General features: G+C 42.2%; 1 protein-coding gene across 3 annotated transcripts in view; it reads left to right on the forward strand.

The window, feature by feature from the left end:
- The window catches only part of GLIS1 (GLIS family zinc finger 1), a 246913-nt gene that overhangs the window by 65678 nt on the left and 161233 nt on the right, over positions 1-20002 (forward strand). For all 3 annotated transcript variants that reach the window (XM_077333689.1, XM_077333686.1, XM_077333687.1), the window contains exon 3: positions 18656-18854. In XM_077333689.1, the coding sequence (XP_077189804.1) occupies positions 18656-18854 (199 nt within the window). The remainder of the gene's footprint in view (positions 1-18655; positions 18855-20002) is intronic.

Raw genomic sequence — 20002 nt, forward strand, 5'->3', positions numbered from 1 at the left:
TTTACAAATTTTATTCCTTTCTCTGGACACAAATCTATCCAAACAATGTACAACTCTATGACAGATTATGTATTAAAACATAAAATATTGATGTTTCAGTGGGGCAAATGATTGTATACATATCACAGAATAATGATTGTGCACTATAAGGTGCACTGGTGTCATTATGAAGAAATTTTGGGAAACGTCTATGATCTTTTTTCCACGGTAATATTTGCCACTCTGTTTTGTCTGGACCTGACACGCACAAATATAATAGACAACTTCTGAAGATACGATCAAAATCAGATGACCTCCCCACGACAGGTCTTAACTACACATCATTACAGAACACCAGGAGAATTTAAGGGTTACCTGACATGGTCTTATTGTGTCCATGTATGTGTTGTGTCCAAGTATGGATGGAGATGGGGATGTGCACTCCCATGTGTTAAAGGTAGTTCAGATGGGTGGCTGGCTTATAATACCCAGTCTTGTTTATATCCACAGTTCCTGTTCTAGCAAGTGGTACATGTGCAGAAGCTTGCATATATGCATGTGGATCTTCTTAGCTGGATTAGGTCAGCTTTCATGAACAGGCAAATCAGGAACTGAGTTACTAATTGAGATTAGGACTCTGGAATGCAAGGAATAATGGGTATATAATGTAGCATCTGCAAGTAAGTTCATACTAGCACTCTTGGCGTCCTATGCACTTTATAATTGCAATTGTTTTAAGTATTTTAATCCTTAATGTATTAAATTTATATGTTGTAAACTGTCCCAAGTCAGTGTCAGGGAGGGGTAGTCATATAAATCCAAATGTAAATAAAAATAAATACATTGACTGCAGCAACTATTGGACCATCACATTAATTTCTCAGGAATAGTGTAATGTCCAAAATCTTGCAACAATGTTACCACACATGGATCAAAAAACACCAGATGTTCAACTTCAGAAAAGAAAGACGCACCCACCTCTTTGGAGCTGAGGGGAGAGAGCCCAGCAAACATTTGATCCCAAGGACCAGCTGTTTGGTGGGCCTTTATATGTTTCCCCTGCCCACTCTTTTAAATCTGGTGGTTTATTCATTTGTGCTGCTTCCCTCAGTCCTTTTCAGTCTTCTGACAGTTTGGGTTGTGGTTTGGGTTTTCCCATTCTCTAATTTTGGACAGTAAGCTCTTAAATCCCTCTTGTTGACAGTGATAACATATTATCCCTCCCTGCCTATTTTGTGAGGGAGTGTTCTGCCTTGCAGGGTTGATGTTGGATGACTCTATTTTTCCTGATAGGAGGTGGGGAACCCCTCCCCCCTCAATATCATCTAATAAAGTGGTGGCTTCATCCACTGTTTTCAGTATTGTATTCCTCAGGAACCATCTAAATTGTGAGGGAACTTACCTATAGAACTGTTCTAAGTCTTTTAGTTGCTTCAGTTCTCCAGATGTTATTTTACTCCCCTCAACCGATCTATTCAAGGCTCAGTCTAAATGGCAACCTAGCTGGGCATACATTTCACCTGGCTTTCCTTTTAATTTCTACTTTATTCTAACGTAGAGATGCCTGGGAGGTGGCCAAGAGGGACGTCGCAACACTATTCTAACCCCATCAACCCTTCAGCACCATTCCTCATGAGGGCCAACCCTTCCCTTACCCCCCTCCCTGTCCAGTCCTCCCATTAATATGGCAAGTAGTATCTTTACAACTCAGTTGCCATAGAAGAAGATGTAGCAGCCAAGAAATTGCCCAGCAACTGCCAGAAGAGACAGCCGTTAAAACACATAGCAGTGATCCCCCAAAGTCCCACCTCCTCTCCAGGACTCTGAATCAATTGCTTAAAAAAAGAAGAAGAAGTAAGTTATCTGCTAGTATGCCTGGTATTATTTTTTATATATAAATGAATATGAATAAGATGATGCTGATATGATGGCCTAAATGGATACTGTTAAGGACAGATCCTTTAATCCTAAAAATGTTCTGTATATACTTTCAAAAGCAATCATTTATCCTTGCATCAAACATTATATCCTGGAATAATAATGTTATGATGTTTGAAAATACTTGCTTTGGAATGCGTGGTTAAATCCAGAGTTAAAGGCAGGTTAGCCCCATCAAGGAGCTAATGATCTTGAATATCACAAAATGATTTCAGAACTGGTTTTGGATAAATGAAAGGGTAAACGTATTGACCTTTGTGACTTTAGGAAATTGTATTTGATTAGATTAATCTTCTTGTCTGTATCTTTCATTCATGCTGTGCTATAGCTGTTCAGTGACAACCACCATATTCAGCACGGCAAAGTGCCACATATTGGCCAGATCTGCTTTAGCATCTTGGGCTGAGATCCCATGCTGACAGGAAACACCAATTTTACAGCACCAGGTTATTACAAAATACAGCGTAACTAAGCAACAGTGTTTTTATAAGGCCTAATCCTTGTTCTTAGCTTTGCCTGGAACTGTTGCATGTATAAAATATTTTAAACTTAACATCATTTAGAGGAATTTTTTTTTATTATGATGTTATTAACTTTGAGTCTAATGAAGTGGGGCTTCTGCTTGCCATAATCTTCATCAGGATTTCATCATCATTTTTATGGGTAAGAGCATTCTTTATCAAGGTTATATTAGATTTGTTTTTTTTTTATCTCTGTGGCTAAGATTTGTAGTTGCTGTTCAGGCTGGGGTGGTAGAGTCCTTCTGAGGTAGCTCCTGGAAGAACTGGTGGCATTATGGGGCCTCAGGCCTGGAGCTCCTGGACTAAGAGAAGGCAAGAAGATGGGGCCCTCCAATGGGGTGAGGATAGCCTGAAATGCAAGCTGCAGGGAGAAGATGACTGATGGTGTGGGCTGCTTGAGAGGGACAAGGTGGGCTATTGGGTTTAATGGGGAACAGCTAATTGCTTTGTAGGCCAGTCCTGAGCTTGGGCATGTTGTTTATACGAGGGAAGAATTGAACTGTAATCCCTACCTAGCCTGACCTTTACAACACAGGAGGCTTTGCATCGGGATGCCTCCTCATGTCTGAGCTGCAGCAGGTTGCCCCACGTCTTCCCGCTCCTGCATGAGGGAGTGTTTGGCCCATTGCACTTTATCCACCCTGGGTTTGTGCTCCTGTGCAGCAGATGGAACGGGGAAGTTCCACTGTACTACAGGGCAGAGGAAGCCTTTTTTGGTTTAAGAATGTGGTATTGCATACCCATGCAACACCATGTTCTTAAACCAAAAAAATGTGCCAAGTGGCTCTGCCATGCTACGCAGGGTAGTGGTGCCACGGGGCATTTTTTTGGTCCCTTCTGGGATGTTGTACCTGGGCGAAAGTGGGGAAAAGTTGGGCTAGAATGGCCAGACTCTTCCCTTTTGGATTGTCCTGGCCAGACATAAGCTTGTTGCTACCTGGGGCAAAAAAGCAAATGTGGATATATCAGTGTTCCCTCGCCACGATGCAAAGGAGGGTCTGAGTTGGGCCTGGCCTGGGATGGCTCCGGGACAGCACCAACATCACGCAGAACAAGGAATTTGCCCCACCATCAAATGAGTGGTGAGTCAGGGCAAATTGCTGGTGTGGAAAAGGTCCTGCTGTAGCCTCCAGTCTTGCAAGTGGACTGGGGGGTCTCGACACCCTGTTTGATTATCATGATATTTATGTTTCAGTCTTGCATAATAAATAATAAGCTTTTTGTGTGAATAGGACAACACACATGCTTATGTGTATCCTACGGATGCCAGCCCAGCAAAGGTGATCCCAGGGAAGATATCTGGCAATTTCCTTGAAACTGTGGTAAAAAAACATAGAGATCCAGTACAGCCAGAAGTGAAGCTGTGGCACTACACAATACTGTTTGCCACCTTAATTTTTCCATGGCTCCCTATTGAGAGGTGACAGAGGTATAGCTCCAGGGTATGATAATAGCTCCAGGTGGTTAGGAGTGTGGACTTCTGATCTGCGGACTTCTGATCTGGCGAGCCGGGTTTGAATCTGCGCTCCCCCACATGCAGCCAGCTGGATGACCTTGGGTTCGCCACAGCACTTATAAAGCTGTTCTGACTGAGCAGGAATATCAGGGCTCTCTCAGCCTCACCCACCTCACAGGGAGTCTGTTGTGGGGAGAGGAATGGGAAGGAGATTGTAAGCTGCTTTGAGACTCCTTCGGGTAGAGAAAAGCAGCATATAAGAACCAACTCTTCTTCTTCTATATTCTGAATTTTTTCTTCTGTACCCTAAGTACATTTCAGAACAATTAATGAATTCAAGGAGCAATCATTAGTGATGGCACTTCAATTTCTGTAATATTTTTGCTAAGAATGGGTAAAAATTATAGTGTTTTATTCAGTTAATAACCATGCATGTATAAAATGCATTTTCTTGGTATATGCCTATATATATTATGAGTCCATGTGCACCTCTGAATTCTGGTACTTGTAGCATTAGCTTGTTTAGTACCTTTTTGATAACTGAGATTTGTATAATGGGAATTGTAGCTGACTGAAAATAACTTTTCATCATTGTTGCTAAGTTGTTTCTGGCTGAGAAGTGCTGTTTCTCTGCTGAAATTTCAGAAAGTTAGTGTGAAGGGGGAAAGGCTAGCATTATGTTTTCCCCAGGCTACCAGATCTTTTCATGGTGTTAATCTCTGTGGAGATCCCTAAATCTGTATAACATTCTTGAGTGCAAATATTTACCTTGGCACAATTATTTTAACAGTTGTATGTGTAAATCCAGTATTTTCTCAAGTGGCCTCAAAAGTCAGTCATAAGACCTGGTCCTTAATGAAGTCTGAATTCATGTCAAAACCCTAGAACAATTTGAAGGAAATTTCATTGTGTGAATTTGCTCATGTTGGAGGCGGGGGGAGAAAGTAAAGGAAAGATTTGTGTAATGTAATTTAGAATGAACAACGTTCATAGCTCTGTTTCAGAGTCAGGCTAATAATTTCATTTCTGTCCTGTATATTAGCGATGCCCAACCTGTGGGCCGCGGACCACATGTGGTCCGTTGACTAATTGGTGGTGGGCCGCGAAGGATGCCTTCTCCCCCCCTCCCGCCCTTTACTTCATCCCCCCCCCCCCGGCCCTTTACAACACACTTCGGGTGTCATTGTCTCCCATCACTCCCAGATGGGACTATCTCGTTGCAGAGAAACAAGCTCAGGATTCCCATTGATTTGTCATTGTCATGAGTTAAAATTTCCATGAAAATAAAATGTTCCTTATGTTCATTGTTGTGGCGTGTCTGTATCTTATTTTGAAGGGATGTTTAAACATTACCATAGTGATCAGAGAGCGTTAGGGCAGTGGTTGAGAGTAGAGGAGTAAACTACCCCCCCCCCACCGGGACTCAGTAAAATTGTCAAGCGTTGAGTGGTCCCCGGTGATAAAAAGGTTGGGGACCACTGCTGTATATTATCATATGAAAATGAATGTTTCTGTTAACATCACTTCTTGGCTTTTCAAAACATCATTGTAAAATTGAGTTTGTGCAAATTGCTAACTTCTACGTGGTGGCTGTAGACCTCTTAGGATTACAACTGATCTTCAGGTGACAGATCAGTTCACCTGGAGAACATGGCCCCTTTAGAAGGCAAACTCTGTGGTGCTATATCACTTTGAAATCCCTCTCTTCTCCAAACCTGACTTCCTCAAGTTCAACCCCATAATCTCCGAAACTGCAGCTGGCAACCCTATGTGTAGCACTTTATAATAGTGAAAAACTGAATGATTTTAGCTATATCTGTTTTGTTAGCTATATCTGTAGTTTTGCTTTTTAAACTTTTGAAGGAACTAATTTAAGGAATAGAATCATAGAATCATAGAATAATAGAGTTGGAAGGGATATCCTGGGTCATCTAGTCCAACCCCCTGCACTATGTAGGGCATCGCTCATCCTCTGTAACCTACCACCCACTTGAACCTTCACAGAATCAGCCTCTCCATCAGATGGCGATCCAGCCTCTGTTTAAAAATCTCAAAAGATGGAGAACCTGTCACCTCCTGAGGAAGCCCATTCCACTGAGAAACCGCTCTGTCAGAAACTTCTTCCAGACGTTTAGACAGAATTTCTTTTGCATTCATTTAATCCCATTGGTTCTGGTCCGTCCCTCCAGGGCAAAAGAGAACAACTTTGCTCCATCCTCTACATGGCAGCCTTTTAAATACTTGAAGATGTATTTAAATCAGATCCCCTCTCAGTCATCTCCTCTCCAGGCTAAACAGACCAAGCTCCCGCAAGTTTCCTCATATGTCGGTCTCCAAACCCCTCACTATCTTTGTTGCCCTCCTCTGGACACGTTCCAGTTCGTCAACATCCCTTTTGAACTGGGGTGCCCAAAACATAGTACTCCGTGAGGCCGAACCAGAGCAGAGTAAAGCGGTACCGTCACCTCCCGTGATTTGGACACTATACTCCATTTGATACAGCCCCAAATTCTATTTGTGTTTTTAGCCATTGATTCACAATGCTGACTCATGTTCAATATATGGTCTACTAAAACTCCTAGATCCTTTTCGCACAGACTCCTGCCAAGATAAATCTCCCCCATCCTATATTGGTGTATATGATTTTTCCTACCTAAACGCAGAACTTTATATTTGTCCACATTGAATTTCATTTTATTTAGTTTAGCCCACTCCTCAAGCCTATCAAGATCATTCTTTTTGGTTGTGTTTGCTACCCTTCCCAGTTTATTATTGTCTGCAAATTTAATAAGTACCTCCTCTAATCCCTCATCCCAATTATTTATAAATATGTTGAACAACACAGGCCCCAGGACAGATACCCGGGACACTCCACTTGCCGCTCTTCTCCAAGAGGATGCTGAACCATTAACAAGTACCCTTTGGGTACAATCTGTTAACCAGTTATTGATCTACCTGACATAATTAGGATCCATACCACATTTTACCAACTTGTCAACAAGAATATCATGTGGACCCTTATCAAAAGCTTTACTGAAATCCAGATAAACTATGTCCACAGCATTCCCCTGATCCAAGCAGGTAATTGGTTTCTCGAAAAAAGATATAAGGTTGATCTGACATAATTTGTACTTGCAAAACCCATGCTGAGTCTTAGAAATCACAGCTCTCTGTTCCAGCTGCTCAAGGAGTGACTGTTTGATGATTTGTTCCAAAATGTTGCCAGCTACAGATGTCAAGCTGACGGGTCGATAGTTACCCGGATCCTCTTTTTTCCCTTTCTTGAAGATAGGGACAGCATTCGCCCACCTCCAATCATCTGGCACCTTGCTTGTTCTCCGAGAAGTGTCAAAATAATGGACAGAGGTTCAGAGATGACATCTGCAAGTTCTTTCAGTACCCTTGGATGCAATTCATCTGGCCCAGAAGACTTTGTTTCATTTAAAGAAACTAGATGTTTATAGACTGCCCCCACAGTAATCCTAGGCCACCATTTCCATCCCCCATGTGATACTTTTTTTCCACGCTGAACACTATTTCCTTCAGAAGAGAAAACTGAGGAGAAATAGGAATTAAGCAGTTTAGCCCTCTCTTCATCATCATCTGTTATAATTGCATTTTCATTTCACACAAGAGCCACTTAATTTGTATTTTACTTACTTTAGTATTGTATTTGGTGCAGGCAAACAACACATGAAGCTTTGGATCTGTTGCAGTGGAGAAAATGGCTGCTTTGGAGGGTGGATTTTATGGCAATATAATTTGTTGAGATCTCTTCCCTCCCCCAAACTCCACCCCCTCAATCTCTGGGGATTTTCCAACCTATTATAGTCACAAAGTTACGCAAGAGTTGGAACCTGAGAAAGCATACCAGCTACAAAGCATGTTGCTTATTCTGACATATAAAATGGAACACAAATGTTTTTAGGTGTTTTTGACAGGAAGAGCACCTAAGCCTTTATAACGCAATCAAGTTAGGCCCCCATTCCTTTAAATTGTTTTTGGCAGGAACTGCACTCAAACCCTTTCGGGCAGCTTCGGGCACCAAAATGGCCAACCCTAGTCCATACAGGCCATCTAGTCCAAAACCCCCCCCCCTCAATGCAGGATCAGCCTAAAGCATCCAAGATAAGCATCTCTCTAGGCACTACTTAAAGAGTGCCAGTGAGGAGGAGCTCACCACCTCCTTAGGCAGCTGATTATCACCCACAACTACAAGGTCCTGTTGCCCGGATATTCTATCAAGCTGCTTAAGTAAAATGGTCATCACATCTTAGAAAAATGGCAATCAACCTTTGAGGACATACAGTAGAAAACTTCACACAAGCAGTTAATTGTCATGGCTGAACACTGAAGATTCACCTGTTTCCATCCTGTAACTTCACAGTGCTCAACCCTTGCTGTCTTCTTTCTACCTCGTGGAAAAATGGATGATTTCCCAAGAGAATAGCAATCACTCTTCTGAAAGATTCATGAACTCCTTTACTTATAGGGTGACTTGCTTCATTGAAAACAGGAATGGCAAATTGGGTAAATTATAAAATTATGGTTTATCTACTGGGGTCGTCCTTTGAAGACTAGAGGTTTAATATCTGTGTGGAATAATTCAATGAGTGTGTTATTTAGGGAAAATGCAATGTGTACCCCCAATATCAATAAAGGTTTGATTATCAAAGTCATGATGGAATTCAGCCTATGATTCTAAACAGTAAGAACTGAGATATATTTGATGTATTTTCTGAAGATATCTCATGCAGGCTGATTGGCTGGATGGATGGCTTTTAAGAAGGTATGGGTGGCAAATTTTTGAGAGAGCCGGGGTGACTCCTGGATCCCTTATGTATCAGGAATTAACTGTAACACATATTCAAAAGCTGTTTGTAATACAATTATTAACATTTCTAGATGTAGTGCATATTTTGTAAACATGGACAGGAAGTTGCAAGATATCCCAGGTATTATTGGGGAAAATTTCTATTAATTATCCCAAACTTTTTGACATAAGGCAGAAATATGTCCATTTTGTTATGACTGTTGTCGACCATGTTTATTTTCAATTATTTTCAACTCATAGATTGCATCCACAGGGCTGTTTTGTACAATATTAGTTTTCAAGTTAGTGTTTTTGAGAATCCACATAACATTGTCCTCCAGTCATTTGTTTTCTAGGCTCCTCTGCTTTCCTCTGATCCTTCTTAAACTTGCTTTTCTGAGATCTTTCCTAAAAGATCGCAGTCCAAACAGGTTCTCACACCATGTGGATGGAAAGTTGCACGTTTTCAGAACTCTTGCCCACATTGGCTCTGCTTTACTTCGACCACCTTGCAGTTGCCACTTACCCTACTATACCAGTGGAGGGCTTTTTGATGGCTTAAAAATTGTCAGATGGTATATCATTGAAGGGTTAGAATGCCACAGTGATATAGCAACAGTCAGATTTTAAAAAGCCCTATGGTGACATGGATGAGTGGAGTTGGCAATACATCCCTGTCTGCCACATTATCTGTTCAACTTGAAGTATCATGCTAAACCAAAAAAGGAACAAATTCCAACCTTAAGAGGTAGGAATTCAAAAGTTGAGCTGAACAATAAAAATAATGTAAAACTTGTTAATTATTTATTGTAGTGCACAATTAAAAACAGAATAAAAACTTCTTACTTTCTTTTACAGTTTCTTTTACCGAACTAACAGCACATAGAACCAAGGACCAAACGCATTTCGACCCTTCTGGGTCTTCCTCAGTGGTCAAGATTATGATAATACATTCTATATAGAAATATACCTATATAGAACTCTCTATAATGTGTAGCAGAATGGTTGAGTGGGATTCTTTTTGGAGACCAATTCCTATGTTATGTCCCTAAAGTCACCACTCTTCGCTATCATTAAATTCTGTACTCAGAGTGTAATCTCATGTGCGTCAGAAAAAGCTATGATGCCAAATGCTTCTTGTGCCCACTGAGTAAATTAAGAATTTAATTTACTATGTACCCTTTCTTCAGTCAACATAGAATATGGCAAAGAAGGTATGTCGAGTGATGGATGCAATCCTTAAAATTTCATCCAAATTGGTTATGCCCATAATGCGTTTTTTGTTGAAACCAATAGTTAATAATAAAAAAAATCAATAGTGAATGAAATAATGAAATGAAAGCAAGCAAATAGGTGTTTTGGAAACAATATGAAATGAATCTACACGCTTCTGGTGTCAGCCAGATGTCACTTGGAAACACGCAAGCAGGCATGATAGAGGGAGCCATCCCCTGTTTTTTTATTCCAGCATTTGGTACCCAGATTTATGTTCCTCCTAAACATGGAAGCTCTAATTTCCATAAAATTATTTTCAGAGGGCTGGTGACAATGGCATGAAAAGTGGGCTGCAAGTTAAATTTAAAGAATAGCGCGATTTTACTTGAATATGCAGACTTCAGCAGTGGTATAGTTCTTCTTTGTGGTCTCTGCACTGATGCCAAAGTTATTCAGTAGCAGTTTTGTCTTGCACTTCTAAATGTTATCAGTTATGCTTTACTTTTTCCCAAATAAAACCAAACTAGAAGAACAGCAAAGATTAATATATTTTTGCCACCTGAATTTCTTCCTGCTTCTGATGTCACTGAGACTGTTCTTAACAGCAAGGAGAAATTAGCAGGATTATTGCTTTTTCCGCCCCTTATTGAGATCTACAAAAATGGTGTAAATGTCCACATTGCAGACATGACTTCATTCTGACATTCTTTTCCTTCTTTCATATACACAGCCTGTGTAAACAAGCATTTGGGTGAGTTTTGAAACGAGTTTTAATACACACACACACACACACACACAAACGATTCACTTTTAGCTTCTTATTAATTCCTGAACTGCAGAGACTGTACCAATAATTGTGCATATGTAAATTCAAAGCTAATTCTTATATTTAATGTTATATTCTGCATGGGACTCATGGCTTACCTAAAACATTTGAGTCCCAGGTTGCTTGTTTTACATTTTCTTACATTTTACTGGTCCTTCATCTGCCTTTACACATTTTAGTCACTATTTTTCTTTTACAGTTCTTTTTTAACACTGAAGTAACTCAGTGTTCTTTCCAGAGATGACCAAGGGGCCTCTAGTTCACTTTCTGTATCCAAGCTTGGGGGGAGGTCGCAGTGGATAGTCAAGATTTTGTCAGTGAAATGACTCACAAATGCCTCACTGCTAATATCCAGTTGGCTAGTATTTTGGTGCCCTTCATCAAGGACAGTGAGGGATCAAACTATCCAAAATAATTGTACTGGGCATGAGTGTGCAGATGCAATGCCAGTCGAGTAACGTGTTTTGACCCTATTGGGTCTTCCTCAGTGGTCAGTAATATTTAATAATGTACTCTTATCTAAAACCAATTATGAAGTATAGCCCGGTGGCCAAGGAAAATCCTGGAAAAATAAATGTAGAAACATATTAGAATGAACAAATATCTTAAAAGGAATGTCTAATATATGTGTAAGCTATTCAAACACAGGTGGTGACTTACTGTTATGTGTAGCCCCAACAAATACTGGTATAGTGTTTCTTTTTGGAGCCCCACTGTCTAAGATGGTCATTTTTTAATCTTTAAATTTTGAATAGTAGTCTTATATTTCCATTATCTTTATATAGTGGTATTCCTAGATATTACATATCAACCCTGCTGAGACGGAGGTCCTGTGGCTGGGTGAAAAGGGGCAGAACCAGGCAGTGTGCTTACCCTGCCTGGATGGGGTGCAATTATCACCTGCACTATCCACCAGGAATTTGGGTGTGATCTTTGATGCCTCCCTTACCACAGAGGCTCAGATCATGAAGGTAGCCCGGACAGTGTTCTTCCACCTGCACCAGGCGCAGCTACTAGGACCCTACCTGTCCTCAGGCCATTTGGCTCCAATGATCCATGCAACGGTCACTTCCAGATTAGAGTACTGTAACTCGCTCTACGTGGGCCTACCCTTATCCTTGACCCAGAAATTGCAGATGATATAGAATGCGGCTACAAGGGTCTTCAAGAAAAAGCAAATGACCTAGTTTGGCAAACACCCCAAAGCCACAAAAATCCTTGGGATATTTAAGTAGGCAAATATTCCACATCTATTTGTGTTTTAGATATGAGTCATTGCAGTTTTATGTGTCATTTCAACTATTGGTTCATTGTTCTTAATTAAGTAAAGCTCTAAGCACTACAGAAAACTCTTGTGACATTATTAGATTTCCTTCCCAATCTTATCTCACAGAGCTCCCCTTGAAATCTCTGAGTGTCTGAAGACTAAGTAAAATACTATAAGGGTTTCCATAATCAGAGTTATTTGAGTCTAAGAGCAGGCATCAGTTCACAGCCTTGCATTGTTTGTTAGAGGTTCTAGCACATTAAATAGTGTGCCAGTCAAGTTTGAGATCAGATTCAAAGTTTTGGTAAAGGTAAAGGTATCCCCTGTGCAAGCACCGAGTCATGTCTGACCCTTGGGGTGACGCCCTCTAGCGTTTTCATGGCAGACTCAATACGAGGTGGTTTGCCAGTGCCTTCCCCAGTCATTACCGTTTACCCCCTAGCAGCAAGCTGGGTACTCATTTTACCAAGCTCGGAAGAATGGAAAGCTGAGTCAACCTTGAGCCGGCTGCTGGGATTGAACTCCCAGCCTCACGTGCAGAGCTTTCAAACTGCATATCTGCTGCCATAACACTCTGTGCCACAAGAGGCTCCTCTTTACAAAGTTTTGGTATTGACCATTATTATTATTATTATTATTATTATTATTATTATTATTATTATTATTATTATTATTATTATTATTATTATATTTATTTCCTGCCACTCCCGACAGGCTCGGGGCGGGTCACAATAACCCCATTAAAATTCCCATTAAAACATCAATCTACTAACATGACGGCTAAAAATCCCATCCCTCCCCCAATTATCAAAGAGGTGAAGAGGAAAGGATAGGGGAGTAGCGTACACTCCAACTCCTAGGGGGGGAGCAATGTCCCTGATTCGCTGACCCCAGCCTCAACCATAGACCTGGTGGAAAAGCTCCGTTTTACAGGCCCTGTGGAAAGGCGACAAATCCTGCATGGCCCGCTGATCACCCGGGAGCTCATTCCACCAGGTAGGGGCCAGGACCGAAAAGGCCCTGGTCCTGGTCGAGGCTAGGCGCGCTTCCTTCGGGCCGGGGACGACCAACAGGTTCTCACCCGCAGAGCATAAGGCCCTGAGGGGGGCATAGAGCGATAGGCGGTCCCTCAAGTATGTGGGTCCCAACCCGCGTATGGCCTTGAAGGTTTAAACCAAAACTTTGAACCGGATCCGGGCAGCAATCGGCAGCCAATGCAGCTGCCTCAGCACCAGCTGGATGTGAGCCCTCCAAGATGTTCCAGTGAGGACCCTGGCAGCTGCATTTTGCACCAGCTGTAGTTTCCGGGTCAGGGACAAGGGTAGGCCTGCGTACAGCGAGTTACAGAAATCTATTCTGGAGGATCACTGTGGCCAAGTGGTCAGGGGACAGGTAGGGCGCTAGTAGCCGGGCCTGGTGAAGATAGAAAAATGCCTGGCCCGCTACTCTCTTGACCTGAGCCTCCTTAGTTAGGGAGGCATCAATGGTCACTCCCAAATTCCTAGCTTGGGGCACAATGGTAAGTTGCACCCCTGCTAGGGTGGGTAGATGCGCTGCCTGTTCCTGCCCCCTTCCCCACAGCCACAGGAGGGGTTGAGTTTCAGGTGACTCTGCTCGAAACATTCAGACACTGCTTCCAAACATCTGGCAAATGGTTCCAGGGGGGAGTTCGGGTGGCCGTCCATTAGGAGATAGAGCTGGGTGTCATCAGCGTATTAATGGCAAACCAGCCCAAAGCTCCGTACCAGCCGGGCCAGAGGGCGCATAAAGATGTTAAACAATGTGGGGGAGAGGACCGCACCCTGAGGGACTCTGCAAGGGAGTCTATAGGGCCGTGAGAATTCTTTCCCCACAGCAACCCTCTGGGACCGGTTCTGGAGGAAGGAGCGTATCCAGCACAAGGCTGTGCCCCATATCCCTGTACCGGCCAGGCGATGGACCAACAGTTCGTGGTCCACAATGTCAAAGGCCGCCTTATGTCAGTGATCCCCAACCTTTTTATCACCGGGGACCGGTCAACAGTTGACAATTTTACAGAGGCCCGGGGGGGGGTAGTCTTTTGCCAAGGGACGTCGCCGCCTGAGTCCCTGCTCCACTTGCTTTCCCGCCAGTGCCCCTGACTTCCCGCCGCCTGCTGGGGGGCACTGCCAGCAGCAGCTGTGCAGTGCCACGCCAAGGGGGAGCCCCAGCCATGGTGGCCACCAGAAAGCACCAAAGGTGAGCCAGCGGCAGAGTGGCAGGGCAGACCCTGAGGCAGCAGCCGGGGAGGAGGACGAGGAGGAGCTGTGGCCCGGTACCGACTGAGCCACGGACCGGTCCCAGTCTCCGGACCAGGGGTTGGAGACCACTGCCTTATGTGGTCTGGGCCATGTGTATCTGAGGGACTGCCTCTAGAAATATGTTCCTCAGAGAGCACTCTTTAAACTCCAGCCTGTAGGTGGTTCCTGGCCCCAAAGATGTCTGCCTGATCTTGACCAGAGCTAGGGGTTTTTTTGTTCCCGGCTCCAACCTGGTGGAATGTATTACCTGTTGAAATTCAGACTCTGATGGAGCTATCGAAGTTCTACAGGGCCTGCAGGACAGCACTCTTTCACCAGATCTATGGCTAAGGCCATGGCGATCAGAAATTATACAGGTCTCTCTCCTTTCTTTTTGCTTCCCTCCCCTATGATTAGTGTGATTAACCTGGCATGAGAAAAAAAGGTCATGAGGGAAAATGGATGAATTGGACTGCTTTTAAAATCTCTTCTAATGATGTTTTGAGTTTTTACTGTTGTAAACCACCCACTTGCTGGGAGGAGGTGGTATAAAAAATTAAATTAAAAATTAATTAAAAATGCATATGCGTGTAACAACTGCATTTAACAAAGACATGACAGTTTCATTTTAAAAGAAAAACACCTCCAGGGTGTTTGGGGAGGAGAAAGTTACAGGGGTATAGCTGCTTTATCCTTTCTTATTGGCCATTTCTGTATTTACAGTCACTGGTATTCCTAGAATAAACCTTGCAATTCTTTCAGAGTTCTAGCCGTGGGTGAAATGGTTGATTTTTGAGAGGGGAAAGGGTGAAATACCCCCTCAGCTACTGGTTTTCTGCTTAAAGTCAATTATTTGTTTGTATGTTTATTGAATTTCTATACCGCCCTCCCATAAGGCTCAGGGCAGTTTACATAAAACGTTGTGAGTATACATCATAATCACAGTAACCATAATCATAACAGTGGTTCCCAATTGAACAGAATATTATAACAAATTCACATTGTAACAACAATTTATAACATGAATCTGTAGGGAGGTCAGCTTGGTTCAGGTCATGAATAGGGGTGTTTGGGGGAGACCAGCAGATGTTGTTAGGTTGGCCAGCCTCAACCAAATGCCTAGTGGACGAGCTCCCTTTCACAGGCCATATGATATTGTGGAACTTCAAGATCTCTTCAGGGAGCTCATTCCACCAGGTGGGGGCCAGGACACAGAGAAGGTTCAGCATGGCCAGGGATCACCAGCCAGTTGGCAGTCATGGAGCACAGGGCTCTTTGGGGTTATAGGTAAAGAGACGGTTTCTCAGGTACACTGGGCCCAGACCGCATATGGCCTTGAAGGTGATTGCCAAAACCTTAAGCCTGATCCAGAATTCAGCTGGGAGCCAGCGGAGGTGTTGAAGTGCAGGCCAAATGTGGGATCTCCACAGTGTATTTGTGAGGATCCTGGCCATGACATTCTGGACCATTTGTAGTTTCCGGATCAAAGATAAGGGTAGGCCTGCATAGAGCGAGTTGCAGAGTCTAGTCTAGAGGTGACCATCATATGGATAACTGTGGCTAGGTGTTCTGGGGCCAAGTAGGGTGCTAGTAGCCTGGTTTGGCATAGGTGGTAAAAGGCCTGCCGCACTACTCTTGTGACCTGTGCCTCCATGGAGAGGGAGGCCTCAAGGATCAGGATCCAGGTTTCTGGAGGAGTGAGTTACTGATAGCTGCACTTCGTCCAGGTTGAGTAGGCTCACTTCCTCACTTGGTCCCTTTGTACCCAGCCATAGGACCTCTGTCTTTTAAGGGTTGAGCTTCAGACAACTCTCCTTGAGCTGCCTCATCACCACTACCAGGCATCTGTCTAAGGATTCTGGGGGAGAATCAGGGTGGCCGTCCATCAGGAAGAAGAGCTGGGTATCATCTGCACATTGGTGACATCCCAGCCCAAACTTCTGCACCAGCTGAGCAAGAGGGCGCATGAAAATGTTAAATAAGATAGGAGAGAGGAGTTAGAATTAAATTAAATAGCTAGTTAGAATTAAATCAAATACACCCTTTTGACATTTTATTGCATGCCTTTACATGTTAGGTATGTTTTACCCCTTTGTGGTTGCAATGAAGTTAACGGAACTGGAATGCCATTCACACTTCATTATCAGATGACATAAAACTGAATCAAGCCATTGATGATGGCTGTAGTCACATTGACCTTGGGGAGGGATAATGCCATCCCAACCTAGGCAGGGTACTACTTAAATATGAACACTGTCAATCAGGGGTAATCTGACGATCAAAGATGACTTTAGCCCTGTGTTCTTTATGTTCATATCCACAAGCCTATAGTCATGAATCTGAGGGGGTATCTCTTACTAATGGAAGGGCCTCCCATCAGTAGAGGTTGAAGGAAAGCAGAACCAGACTCACTGGTTTGCTTCCCTGAACTTCAGCCTAAGAGGTCTCAAGTCTGAGGGGTAGCTACCCACAACTTACAGACTTAAGTTAACTGTGAATGATCCGTTCGAAGGAAAGTAAATGCAATTATTTTTCATTCTTTAAATTACTAAAGGTGTCTGATAAATTAATGCAGTTAAAATCAGAACTCAAGCACATGCAAAGACATAAATACAACAACTGAAACATTGGTCAGGAAAAACATGAGCCTCTGATGATCACCTGGAAGAAGCCTATCCCAAAGCCAGAGAGATATTGTTTTCCACTAATTTATCTAAGATTACATTGAACCACAACCATTTAATTTTAATTAGATCCTTGTTTTAAGAAACTTTTGTAAGGTATCAGATTTTCTGAAATGTGAACTATATTTATATGATTAGTTTTTAAACTATACTTACTGTATTTCTCATACTTAGATAACACTGTTTTAAAACTGAATCAGTACAGTTGCTAGACTATAGCCCACCTTCAGAACATCCCTTAAGCATCATGAATAGTATGCCATCCATTTGAATTATCTGATGAGTTAAAAACCAGTCTCTGCATCATGTGAGGCAAAAAAGGTAGTAATTGTTTCACTAATTGTTTTGGAAGGAACAGTGGCGCATTGAGATGTAGTCCATATAATCACCTTATAGAGTCAAGGGTCAGCAAGCTGATGTTAGAGAACTGTTGATAAAGCTATCTACAATCACAACTGATGTTAAGAGACTAAAAATGTATTTTTTCCCCTATTTAGGCTAGCAGCTGCATGGATTTCAGCAGAGCTTAGATAAAAATGTTGCTGAAACCGTTCACAGTGTTTTTAAAGGTTTTAAAAATGTTTTAAGTGGTTTTTAAAAGACGGTTTAACAATTTTCAAGTGTAAAGAGAATTACATGAAAATGGAGGCTGAAATCCAGTACACAGAGTGCTCACATCTCATTGATTTTAATTGTTTCAATTAAAGCCAGAAGGACTTAAGGCATGTTTAATTGTGTGTTGTTGTTTTTTTCTCAGGGTTGCACAAGTAATCTTTACTTGTTTTTTCATACTCATTGTTTTTAATCTTAATACTTCTGTCTTTAATTTAACAAGTTCTGTCTGAAATGGATCATCGAGGTCTGAATAGCCTCTTATATTTGCATAATAATTTGTGTCTTTTTGTTGGAGCTGTTCTAACAAGCCTATGGTTGAGGCTAGGACATAACATCATAAAATGCCAATCTCCCTGCCTGACAACCCATCCGTCAATAATAATCCCTACAACCTCTGACAAACCACAGAAATGTCCAAATTATCAGGAGGAGGCAGTTTTAAATGTTAAAATGTTACAATATTTAATTTATATGTTTGTTTTTAAGCTTGTTGTGAAGCTGCCCTGAGCCAAGCACAGAAAGGCGGGGTACAAATGAAATATTATTGTTATTGTTATTATTAACACAGGAAAAAAGTTAAGTAAAATGCAAGCCAAACTAGCATGGATTTTTTTTTTCTTATGTGATATCTTTAGTCTTTACTTAAAAGCAAAAAAAAACCTTTTTATGGAATTGGCGTGTAAAGCTTCTTTGAGAACAACTCTGCAGGGTCTAAAGCTATGAACACCCTCTTCCCTTCCCCATACCAAAAGCCCAGGTAAATATAGTGGAAAAAGGACATGACAACCTGTCTCTTCTGTTGCCTCTCCCGCCAGTGAAAGAAAACGCTCTCTGAAATACGATCATTTTTACAATACGGTTTGGGAAACAGTAGCAATAAATGAGAGGAGATAATTCCTTTGGAACCAGATCTTGATTAATTTGAGACTCTCTGCATTTTCTCCTGTTACACTTACTATGATTTCATGGACCAGCTGCCAGCGGTGGGTGGAGCGTGCCGAGGACAACAAGAGAGATTTGAGTGGCAATTTTGTCAAGGAGCTCATCATGATGCTTTTTCCTCCTCTCTCTTTTCTTTAACAGTGAATGGTGGCTACAATCACTGTAATTCAATATCCGAGAAGAACAACACAGTGGACATGGAGATGACAAATAGTGTGGGGCCTGTATGTAGACAGAACTTGCTTATACACTCAGGAAACTCGCTTGCTCGAGACCACCCTTTGCCTTGTGAAAGACTGCTGCATGTCAGTCAGCTGAATCTATCTCGCTCAGATACAAGGTATTGTTTTTCACTTTTAATTGCCATGTCTGCATTATCATTTTTGAAGCTAGTCACACTCTGGAATAATCACCTCTGAGTATGGCCCTCCTATGACAAATTGTTCTTGTTTACTGATTTGGTGTTTGCTGTAGAGACCACATTTTGAAGATCCCACTTTCAGTCTTTATCAGTCAGAGAATCAGAAGTGCCAAATCTCAAGCTGAGAGACATTGCCAGTTGGAGTAAATAATACTTGGCTAGATGTATAAAGCAGCTTCTTATGTGTTCATGTTTCACTCAGTTCTCAAGCATCTTTTCCTTCCATGTCTCTGGTCTAAAAACCAAAAGAAAACCTGTTCTGTTTCTTTCCTCCTGGACTGCAGGGTCCTGTGCTGCCAACTCTGGACCATGGCATACTTCCTTACAACTAAAATAAATTCAGAGTTGGTCAGCCAGAAAGGCTGCTTATTTTTTTTGCCAAGCATTCAGCAGCCACATCCATATGTAGTCACTGGATGAGGGGCAACGAAGGAAATGCTAACAGCCAATCTCTCTTTCTCTGCTAGCCAATCATCTGTGAACATATCAAGAAAATATTTTACATTTTGCCATGAGCTGAACAGGCCAGCTGAGTTATACATACGAAATACATGCTTTGGGGCTGTAGCCTCCAGTCTCTTCAATTACGAGATCTCTCAGTAAAACCACAAAATTTGAATCCGATGGCACCTTGAGGAAGTGTACATGCACACAAAAGCTCATGCCTTGAATAAATCTTTATTAGCCTTAAAGGTGCCATTGGACTCAAATTTTGTTGTGCTACTTCAGACCAACATGGCTGTTCACTTGAGATCTCTCGGGACTGGAAAAAAGCTGTGCTCAAAGAGATGGGTGTTCAGCAAGAGGTGCTAGATGGACCTGAGGTCTGGCTTGAACTCTTAGAAAAGAAGTGCTTCCAAACAATGCATGAGGCCAAGGAGAAAATGGTAAGATTACCCATGAACAAGGTGTCCCATATGATGATATGACCAACTTTATAGTCAGAGTATTTCTGTTTGGTTCTGAACACACCAAGAGCCAGTTTGGTGTGGAGAGCCAGCTTGGTGTGCTAGTTAGGAGTGTGGACTTCTAATCTGGCGAGCTGGGTTTGATTCCCCACTCCTCCA

Source organism: Paroedura picta, chromosome 4 (assembly GCF_049243985.1).
Source record: "Paroedura picta isolate Pp20150507F chromosome 4, Ppicta_v3.0, whole genome shotgun sequence".
NCBI classification, from domain to species: domain Eukaryota; kingdom Metazoa; phylum Chordata; class Lepidosauria; order Squamata; family Gekkonidae; genus Paroedura; species Paroedura picta.